The sequence below is a fragment of the Juglans microcarpa x Juglans regia genome, chromosome 5S (assembly GCF_004785595.1).
Source record: "Juglans microcarpa x Juglans regia isolate MS1-56 chromosome 5S, Jm3101_v1.0, whole genome shotgun sequence".
Classification (NCBI taxonomy): Eukaryota; Viridiplantae; Streptophyta; class Magnoliopsida; order Fagales; family Juglandaceae; genus Juglans; species Juglans microcarpa x Juglans regia.
In genome coordinates this window covers 7044857-7056291 of record NC_054603.1, presented here as the reverse complement: position 1 = coordinate 7056291, position 11435 = coordinate 7044857, and the positions used below count along the sequence as shown (strand labels likewise).

Here is an 11435-nt window from a genome sequence, read left to right as displayed (position 1 = left end):
TACATCTATGATCTAATTAAAGTTAGTAGATAAATTTTTTGTAAAATACCTAAATTGTAAGTAAATATAAAGTAATTACAAATATTATTGTAAATTATAATTAACATGATATCAATTAACTAACCTATCACCAATTCACCATTAACTAATTACTAACATTTACATCTATGATCTAATTAAAGTTATTAGATAATTTTTTTGTAAAATGCCTAAGTTGCAAGTAAATATAAAGCATGTATGGACGGGAACCTATGGATAATTCAATTATTTATACCTCATATACAAAATGTAAAAAGTTTAATATAGCTCATTATGCATTAACTATCAGAATGCATTCACATAATCTAAGTTAGTAATAAATTATCAATTAACATCATCAATATAATTATAATTAATTATTTTTTAACGAGTTAGTTACATAATTCATATTAATAATTCACTTAATTTTAATTTAATAATTTTTTTTATTAATTTATATAGAAGGACAAAATAGGAAGATGATTTTTTCAAGTAAAATTTAAGGAAAAACTTGATCATCCTGCTCTAAAGACTAAGACCTTTAATGAGCCCCAATATAATTTGACATGTTAACGGTACGGAGGACATGTTCTTAGATGTAACATGGATAGCTCATACTTTCCAAAAGAACTAATACAAGTTAGCTCATTAAAATCTTTATAAAAGGTAAATCAATCTAAGATTTCGTTCATCACCTTTCGTTCACCATGCATGCTGCTTTAGGGCGCACTAAGATTTCTTCAACAGCTTGCAAAAACGTCATTCAATGATTTGGTTTTGGTTTTTGGCTCATCTGAACAAGTTCTTCCCCGGAACTGGTTACTTTTTGTACAGAATCATTGTTTTTACTGTTTACAGTGGATTATTATCTATCAATAGCACAACCAAGTACCAAGATCTTCTTGTTTTTCCCTACTTAACCTGTGTTCTTGAACAATCTTATCTGAAATATGGGTAGTCATTTGTGTTTTTTTTCCTTGGCATATGAATCGTTTGGATTTAGAGATAAATAGAAATGATTTTAGATGAGTTAAATAAAATATTATTAAAATATTAATTTTTAATATTATTATTATTTTGAGATTTAAAAAAGTTGAGTTGTTTATTATATTTTGTGTCAAAATTTAAAAAAATTATAATAATGAGATGAGATGAGATGAATTTTCAATCTAAATCAGAGCTAAATTATCTCCTTACAAAAATAGATGTGCAACTCAACATTTTTTGAGGATTTAGGCAGTACGGATCAGATATAAGATTGCCTAGACAATTGGATCTATATTACTTTACTTCTTTTGGTGATATGTTCTTTAGTTTATATTCAAAAACAAATAGAACAAACTTAATTATTGGATTGCGTTTGGATGTTGAGGTAAGCTCAGCTAAGTTGAATTCTTTATAAATAGTAATGCATAGTGGAGAAAGTTATGTGGGATCTATCTAAACTGAGTTTAAAGTGTATTTGAATATTAAGATGAGTTTAGTACATTTTATAAAAAATTGAAAAAGATTGTGGATCTCACGTATAAAGATGTTTTAATTTGAAAAAGGTTGTGAGTCCCACGTGTAAGAAGGTTTTGAGTTGTGATGAGTTTAGTAATTCGAAAGATAAGTGTTTGGATGTTAGACTCAACTTAAAATTAGACTGAACTTAATTAAATTTAAGAACCAAATGCAATTGCAGTTTCTGTAGAAACTTACATTAAACTCTTCATAGGTTATGGAGTTTAAAGAAACACAGTAAATTGGTTATTTCCCATCTTCAAATTCAAGATTGGACAGAACTGTGGTCTGAAATAGTATAAGGTTATAAGAGTTCTTTCCCTGATTGCTAACCTCATGGGGGTATATTTGAACAGATTAATCCGAGTTAGCTACAAAGGTAAAAGGAATCAAGTTGAAGGCATTGTAAAATCAGATTTCAGAATGGAAAAATACTTTAGCCTTCTCAAAAGAAAACAAACAAATTGATATGACTCGATGTGGTAGGTTAGATTTTAATGCATCTGTTGTTAGAAATTCCCTTTGGAGACATCCAATAAAATAGAGAGGATTTGCGCGTGTCCCTGCGCCAGGACGACACGCACAAATCAAGAAATGGTCCAAACATCTTTTATTGGAAATATCAGTTCATTGAAACTCGGTCTGCAAGATACAACCTGTTTGGGCATTACTTATCACAGCAGCCATTTCGGATTTTGAAAGCCATAGACCGGTGAATTATACAAACAAGAACAAGTATATATGTACTTTCCTGCCAAGTGACCATGGAAATAAGTAAGAGCTCAGTAACAAAGCTGTATACTGTCAAAGCATAGATCAGGAAAGATACCATGCGGTGAGATTTTCAAATAGTACATGTTTATAAGGGAGAAAAAATGACATAAAAATAAGTAGAATGCTCCTCTCTTTCAAAATACATTGCAGTTCTCACTGTGCACAAAGTTTATACGCATGAGAATTACAATGAAAAGGTGTAAATTCTGCAGAACTGCTCTTAAACAAGCATATTTGAATGAATTAGGAAACACTCATAAGATAGCCTATAAAGAAGCATAACTGTGGGGAATCCGAACCTTGATTCACTAAGTCAAAGCATTGGCACCGGCAACAATCTCCAATATCTCACCCGTGATTTTAGCCTGGCGTTCCCTATTGTAGAGCATAGACAAGTTCTTCTTCAACTCTATTGCATTATCAGTTGCACTGCTCATGGCACTCATCCTAGCAGCAAGCTCACTAGCTAGTGATTCCTGCAATGCCCTCAAAATCTGGCTGTTCAAATAGAGAGGCAGCAAAGCATCGAGAATCTGAACTGGGTCCTGCTCAAACTGCAATATGGGCGAGAAGTCCGCTGTCTGAGTCCTTACAGCATCTCTCTCCACCGTCAGTTTCCCTTCCTTGGTTGTAAGCCTGAAGAACTCGTCCTCAGCAGCATCCACACACGTTCCATTAACATCACAAATCTCTCCCTTGGGCGAGAGAGGAAGCAAGGTATGAATAACTGGATCGGACTTGACCAACGACACGAATTTGGTGTACAAAAGTTCCACCTTATCCACCTCTTCACTAACGAAGAGTGAGAAAACATCATCAGCAATGGCCTGCGCTTCTTTAGCAGTAGGGAGTGTGTTACCTTCAATAAACTTATCAACCGGAATATAAGGCCTCCGAAGGAAGTATGTGTTGCCCTTTTTACCGACACTAATAACGGTATAATCAAGACCAAGACCCTTCAGTTCAGCAATCCTGGCTTCGGCTTTCTTAATAATTGAATTGTTGAAACTGCCACAAAGACCCCTATCACCGGTGACAACGACCAAGGCAACCTTTTTGACAGGCCTAACGTTGGTGAGAGGGGCATCTATGTCTTCAGTTTGTAGCTGCTCATTGATGTTGTATAGAACTTCTACCAGAGTTTCTGAGAAGGGTCTGCCATTAACCACGGCTTCTTGGGCTCTTCTGACTTTAGCAGCAGCAACAAGCTTCATAGCCTCAGTGATCTTCTGGGTGTTTTTTACAGAATCAATACGGCCTCGCAACTCACGAAGACCACAGTGGATCAGGGTCCCCGATCGAGAGGGGCTGCAAGAGGGTGAATTATGGGAAGGAAGCTGAAAAGGGTTGAGAAAGGAGCGGAAAGAGAGTGAAGAAGCATCAGAAAGAGAAGGATTTGAAGGCACCCACATTGTCAAATTTGAGCAGGACATGGTTTTTACCGGGTTTTTGGGCTCCTGGAAGGACAAACAATGGTAGAGAAGAGAAGGTGAAGAGTAGAAAAGAGAGTCTGCTATGTGGTTTTGGTTTTTCTTTTGAGTCTTATCTACATGTCTCTGAGATGTTCTTCTGGTACCAAAGAAAGAGTGGAATGAGTGGAGGGAGAGAGAGAGCGTGGATGAGGTTCGGGATAAGGATTTTGACCGTTGGAGATTGCTTGGGGTAGGACTTTACTTCTCATTTTTATCATTGGTTCACGGTGGGGTCCTCTCTCACGTGGCATAAACTGAGAGGGATAGTGTCTCTGTTACATTTAAGAGTCCCCCATCCTGAAAGGCATATACGACCATGCGACTGGGATCCTTTCTGAGCCAAAATGAGTTCAGTAAATCCTGGAACTTAACTTTTCATTGACATCATTCTCACGTGTTTTTACTCAACAGATAACTTGATTGTAATAATTTTTCGAAATCCTTTAGCTGTTTGTTGATGCATTTTTCTCACCAATTGAGCTATCAACAATATGATTGAATGACCCATGATGATGGCTTGGGCATTGATATGATGTTCGAATGTTCATCTATGAAATAAATAGTAATTAAAGCATATAAAATGTAAGTAAAGATAGAGACACAGAGATTTACGCAGTTCAGCATAAAAGTATACATCCACGGATTATTTGGAGGCAAAATCTACTATGTTAGGTGATTTTACTACCTCCCATGGCCTCTCATATCTCTCAATGCCATGTAGAAAAATAGAGTTTCCGAAAAGTTGAAGACATGCCTCCCTTTTGGAGAGAGAGTCCCCAAGATAGTAGAAGTTTTTTCTTTGAGTTGTCGGAAACTAAGTGTTAAGAGGGAAAGGGGAGAGAAATAATGAACTGAATTGTTATGTATTTTGTATTAAGCTTGTCAAATAAATAGATGTACAATGAGCTATGTATGGAAAGATTTAGATAAGGCAAATGGACTAGTGTGATTGAGTCCTAAAATTAAGCTAATTACAATATTTGTGCAAGTTTGGATGTTGTGTATTTTTGGTAAGAGATTTGTCAATACTCCCCCACAAGTTGGCGCATGGAGGTCTGTAATACCCAACTTGTGCGAAAAATTGTGAAAAAGTTCATGTCCCAAGGTTTTGGTAAAGATATATGCAACTTGCTCACTAGAAGAAGTGTGGACAGCTTTGAGAAGGCCCGAGCAGATTTTGTCACGAATAATATGACAATCAATTTAAATGTGTTTGGTGCGCTCATGAAACACAGGATTGTGTGCAATATACAGTGCATATTGATTGTTACAATGCAGAGTGAAAGGCTCAGGATGAGAGACACCAAGATCAGTAAAAAGCTGTTTTAACCAAGTGAGTTCATAGGTAGTAACGACCATAGCGCGATATTCAGCTTCAGCAGAAGAGCGAGCAACTATACTCTGTTTCTTAGTGCACCATGAGATCAGACTGGTGCCTAACTAAATAAAGTAGCCGGTGGTGGAGCGGCGGGTAATGGGACAACTGGCCCAATCAAAATCAGTATAAGCTGTGATATGTGTACTGGTGGCGGAAGAAAAGAATATGCCTTGGCAGAGGCAGCCTTTGATGTAGCGGAGAACTCTGGTGGCTGCAGTCATGTGGAGAACCAGAGGAACATGCATGAATTGATTGAGGATGTTGACTGCATAAACAATGTCTGGTCTAGTGATGGTCAGATAGATGGGGCGGCCAACAAGTCGACGGTAAAGGCTAGGATCAGGGAAGAGGTCACCATCTTGAGTATTAAGCTTCAAATGTTGCTTCATAGGAAACAGGGCAGTCCGAGCACCAAGTTGTCTACTATCAGAGAGAATGTTGAGAGCATATTTGCACTGATTAAGAAAGATACCTTTGGGAGAGCGAGCAAGTTCGAGACCAAGAAAGTACTTTAGGGAACCAATGTCCTTTGTCTTGAAGTCAGCGGCGAGAATTTTCTTGAAGATCTCAATCTGAGAGAGGTTGTTACTAGCAACCAGGATGTCATCAACATAAACAAGGACAAGAGTGATGCTGGTGGAAGTGATGAGAGTGAACAAAGAATGATCTGCCTAAGACGGATGAAAACCTGCATCAAGAAGCACAGAAGTTAGTTTAAAAAACCAGTTTTGGGAGGCTCGTTTAAGGCCATAGAGGGATTTTCTAAGGCAGCAGACGCAGGTCTCCCTCTGAGGACAATATCAGGGTGGTGGGGTCATGTAAACTTCTTCATCAAGATCATCGTGTAAGAAGACATTATTGACGTCAAGCTGATGAATAATCTAATTTTTTGTAGCTGCAATTGCCAATAAGCAGCGGACTGTGGTCATTTTGGTGACCGGAGCAAAAGTCTCATGGTAGTCAAGACTTCAACCTGAGTGTATCATTTGGCAACGAGCTGAGCTTTGTACCTCTTGATGGAGCCATCGGCTTTGAGTTTCGTTTTGAAAATCCATTTGCATCCAATGAGTTTTTTACCAGAAGGAAGAGGCTCAAGAGTCCAGGTGGAATTATCTTCTAAAGCAAGAAGCTCAGCAATCATTGCCTCACGCCAGTGAGAGTGGCGGATAGCATCAGAATAACATAGGAGTTCAGTACAAGAGGTAAGAGCAGTCAAATAAGTAATATGAGAGGAAGAAAAAAGGGAATATGAAAGGAAAGTAGACAAAGGCTAAGCAATACCTAAAGCCGATGAAGCAGGTGTAGATGTCGTGTAAGGTAGGACAAATATAGTCGTGAAGGTAGGCAGGACGAGTGATGGTGTGGCGAGGGCAAGGAGCTGGTGGAGATGTATTGGATAAGGTCGCGGGGGTTGGGAAATCAGGAGAGTCAGGAGGAGCTGGAGGATTAGGCGAGTCAGGAGAGGGAGACACAAGAGGTTCAGGGATGAGAAGAGGAATGACAGGAGCAAGAAGAGAGGGAGTGTCAGGAAGATCTTGAAAATGGAAGGTTTGTTCATGGAATGTGACATCTCGAGAGTAGAAGACGAACTGAGTATTGAGATTGTAGAGCTTGTAGGCTTTATGTGTGTTTGGGTAGCCAAGAAAGACACATTTGGTGGCACGGGGAGAAAACTTGTCATGGTGAGCATTGAGAGTTTGTGCATAACAAAAACATCCGAATATACGAAGATGATCATAGTTGGGCGGTTTATTGAACATAATTTCAAAAGGGGATTTGTTTTGGAAAGTGTGACTAGGGGTGCAATTGATAAGGTAGCCTGCGGTGAGGACACAATCACCCCAAAAAGATAGAGGCAACTGTGCTTGAAAGCGAAGGCTGCAGGCAACATTTAGAAGACGCCGGTGTTTACGCATCCTTAACACCATTTTGTTGTGGAGTTTCAACATAGGTATGTTCATAAATGATGCCGTGTTAGTGTAGGTATGTTTGAAATTGATGGGAAAGAAGTTCTTGTCCATTATCAGTTCTAATATTTTTTACGGTAATGTTGAACTGATTATGGACAAGTGCAAAGAAATGCGTTAAACGGGTGTAAGCTTCAGATTTAAAACGCATAAGATATATCCATGTGGTGCGAGAAAAATCATCAACAATTGTGAGAAAATAGTGAGCTCCACATAGAGATGTGGTGCGATAAGCACCCAAATATCACAAAATATACGATTAAAATGAGAATCACTTTTATTGGCATAATTGGAAAAAGGTAATCTTGTGTGTTTAGAACAAGCACAAACATTACATTCAGAAATAGTACAAGGAGAATTAAAAATACTAGGAATAGTAAAACTAGAGGGATGACCTAGACATTAATGCCATAGGGTCTTATTTGCAATAGATTGAGCAGCAAAAATGACGGGAGGGTCGGGCAGTACACGTAGAGCCCATTGCATAGATCACCCGCTCCAATCGGCTTCATCGATTGAGGGTCCTGAAATAAACAAGTGTTAGAAGAAAAAGTAATAACACAAGAATTATGAAGGACAATTTGGGAAACTGAAAGTAAATTGAAGGACAAAAAAGGAACATAAAAAACATGAGGGGAGAGAATGCAAGAACCCAGCCCTTCGGCTGGGATATCTTGCCCTGTTGGAAGCCGAATGTGATGAGGGGAATCAAGGGTCTTCAAATCGGCAAAGGCAGCTCGTTGGTGACAGATGTGGTGGCTCGCACCACTGTCCACCACCCAATGAAGGTGCTGATTGATGGAGAAATCAGAGGGGGATAAGAGATTACTAGCAAAATTCGTGGGAGAGGAATCAAGTGGAGGTGGCAACGGAGAGAGAGGAGGCTGAGTAGTTTCTGATACAGCTCTGGTGGGAGAGAGACCAGGTTCACTGTCGATGGGGGTGGCCCTAAGACAGACGACTTTAATTTGGTGGTGCGATGCTCTCGACTTGGAGGGTACCTGACGAGGGTCCAGCAACAGTCACGCGTGTGGCCATCTTTGCCACATGCGGTGCATTTCAGAGGAGGCCGTGGGCGAGCAGCGGTGCGGGTATCCATGGCCATGGTTTCGGATGATGATGGTTGGAGATTGAGGAGCCTCTGTTGCTCTTCTTGAAACAAGATGGAGAAGACTTTGCTGATGGAGGGAAGCGGATCCATGGCCAAAATTTGAGTGCGAAGAGAAGCAAAAGAATTGTTGAGCCCAAGAAGAAATTGGAAAACACGTTCATCATCAACCTGTCATTGCATATCTTTGAGGTCAGTTGCGGTTTGGAGATGGCTAAGTTCATCCCACAGCTATTTGATTTGGTTGAAATAATCATGGACAGAATTTGTGGTTTGGTGCAGGGAGGAGAGGGCTCTTTTTAGGTGATAGATGAGGGCATTGTTTCCATGGCAGAAACAAGAAGAGAGATCGAGCCAGACAGCACGGGGATTGATATGATATTCGAGGGAATTGGCGAGGGAAGGACTGATGGAGTTAAGGATTCAGGTAAGGACCATATCCTTTGTTTGGTTCCACTGAGTATATTCTGGTTTGGTTGGTTCAGGAGGTGTGAGGGTGTCATCGACAAAGCCAAGTTTATTCTTGGCATTAAGGGCTCTAGTCATGGCTTTTTGCCATTTGGGGTAGTTGTCGCTTGTGAGAAAGCCATTTACGAGAATTAAACTAGGGGAATCCAAGGGGTGAAGAAGATAAGATGAGGGAATTGGTGGGGTGTTGGTGTCGGCCATGGCAGAATGGTTGGATCTTTTTCTTTAGACTCTGATACCATGTTAAGAGGGAAAAGGGAGAGAAATAATGGACTAAATTGTTACATATTGAGCTTGTCAAATAAGTAGATGTATAATGAGCTACATATGGAAAGATTTACATAAGGCAAGTGGACTAATGTGATTGAGTCCTAAAATTAAGCTAATTACAAGATTTGTGCAAGTCTGGATGTTGTGTATTTTTTGTAAGAGATCTTTCAATACTGTGCTACTTTGAAGTAACTTAAGTGCTACTTGCCTTATATCACTTCTGTGAATCAACTTTCCTTTTAATCCTCAGATGTCAATAGGCTAAACCCTAGTTCATTTCATATCATAGTTTACTTGATTCAACCTACTAAGATGCATGATATTGCTTGTAACCAGTATTTGAAGAGAAGCTAATGCAATATAAGTTTTTTTTATTTGTTCTTTTTTACGAAAAATTGAAAAATAAACAAAACAAAACAAAAGGTAATGGTCCATCGCATTTTGCTAGTTATGAAACAGGTGTCACTCTTTTAGTGGGGACACTTTAAGATTGAATTTTGACAATTACACATTAAAATTAAAAACACAAGGAAAATACAGACAATAATCACAGCACCACACAATCATATCAGTCTTAATAATTGTAGACATATTCATATCTACTATCATGTTGAACTTAGTGATTGTTAGAGATGATTGTGGACGTGTTTTAGGTGGTTTTGCTCATTGTTATGGTCAAGCCACAAATAATATGGCCGAATGTCATGCGGTGCTAGCTGGGCTGCGGTTGTGCAATCAACTGGGTTTGTGAGATCTTGTTGTTGAGATGGATTCGACTGTTATTGTGGGGTGGTTTGTGTTAGATGTTTGTAATTATTAGTATCTCTGGGATTTTTGGGAGGAAGCTCAGAGGTTGTTTAGTGCTTTAAATGTTGAGATTAAACATGTGTTTAGAGAGAGAAATATGGTAGCGGATTATCTGGCCAAACATGGCGTTGTAGGTGGTTCTATGGATTTTATTGGTGAAGAGATTAGTCCGGGGAGGCTTAGGGGGCTTTTATGTACAAATTGGTTGGGTATTCCGTACATTAGAAGTTAATTTTTGTGGGTAATTTTTTAGGTTTTTTATGTAACTATGGTTATTCCTCCGCCTAAGTAAGGGTTTTATTAATAAAATAGAGATGTTTTTTTTTTTAAATTATAATAAAAATAAAAATAAAGAAGAGATTCTTTCAGCCCTGAGTAGTACTTGAACCTTGGGCCATCAACGAGGTTTTGGTTTGTTTTCCTTTATTCTGATCACTGCATTGCCATATCTGATTTTTCTGAATAGAAATAAATCTAAGGGAGGGCAGCTACCAATCTGTGAAGCAAGCAGTTGAGTTGCCTACATGTAAAAGAGAATCATATATAAAAGATTACACAATCCCTAGAATGTATTTTACCATTCATCCATTTGTTGCATTGGTAGATCAGCAAATAGATACTGTTTGAGAGTCCTAAAGTTGCTCTTTTTGAGAATGATTTTGATCTAGTTCATGGCCTATTAGAAGTAGAAAACACCCTTGTGGGTAGGACTGTGCATATTACCCGAAAACCTGTCGGACCTGTTTAAAATGACCCGACCCGACCCGACTTTTATCGGTTTGTTATCTGATCGATTTCCAACCCGACTACTTACGCGGGTTGTTTACGTTAGTGTCAACCCGTCCGAATACAAATATAACCTTATCAAACCCTAGCCCCTGCAACTCCAAGTCCCGAGCGGAAAACCCTTCCCTTATCTCTAGTGTCTGTGGAGTGAATCGCAGCGAAAATGAGTCACGGGGCAACATCGGTGGGACCGAAGGGGAAGAAGAAGCCGGTTGGGGAAAAAATCATGGATCTTGCCTCGCTTGAGAAGTTCCTCCAGGGATCAAGGTCGAAGGCAAGGCTGGCGCTCTCTGTGAATCCATCACCGTCGTCCGCGAAAAGAGCAAAATCTCTATCACCTCTGACAGCAACTTCTCTAAAAGGTATCTCAAGTACTTGAAGAAGCACAATGTGAGGGACTGGCTTCGGGTGATTGCTTCCAACAAGGACAGGAATGTTTACTTCAACATTGTCAAGAATGAGGGTGAGGAGGAAGACTGAATATCTTCTATTCTTGTTTGCTACTACCGCCTCTGCAAACGACTGCATCCGAATGACTTCTGCAAAGTCTTTTCATTTTTTATTTTTTGGGATTTTTTCTTGAGATTGAGAAGAATCTAAGATCGATGGAGATTGATATTTTTTAGGCTTAGATCTGAGATAAATCGATGTGCAGAAAGTTAAGTGTTTTTCTGTTCAATTCTTACGTTTGGTAAAGGTCGGGTCATACAGGTTCGACCCGAGTCTATTTTAATCGGGTCGGTTTGATTCGGTTTGGCGCCATAAATAGAGCGGGTCGGGTCGGATCAGGTGTAAACTTTGTTGTGACGGGCGGGGTTGCAGCCCTACTTGTGGGATCCTCGCAGACATAAAAAGTTCAGAGTCAGTTTGGTAATAATCGAGTG

The 11435-nt window shown here is 39.3% G+C and overlaps 1 protein-coding gene across 1 annotated transcript; it reads right to left on the bottom strand.

Annotated features, from left to right (window-relative positions):
- Nucleotides 1-2107: 2107 nt before the first annotated feature.
- Nucleotides 2108-3928, bottom strand: LOC121268227 (ATP synthase gamma chain, chloroplastic). The gene is made up of 2 exons (XM_041172395.1): nt 2595-3928; nt 2108-2322 (listed from the first exon to the last, which is right to left on the bottom strand). Exon 1 carries the CDS (start codon nt 3726-3728, stop codon nt 2604-2606), a length of 1125 nt encoding a protein of 374 aa, XP_041028329.1. The 5' UTR covers nt 3729-3928; the 3' UTR covers nt 2108-2322; nt 2595-2603.
- Nucleotides 3929-11435: the final 7507 nt, after the last annotated feature.

Bases quoted from the DNA above. Each gene is read 5' to 3' on its own strand.
- LOC121268227 (XM_041172395.1), bottom strand. From the start codon at position 3,728: ATGTCCTGCTCAAATTTGACAATGTGGGTGCCTTCAAATCCTTCTCTT.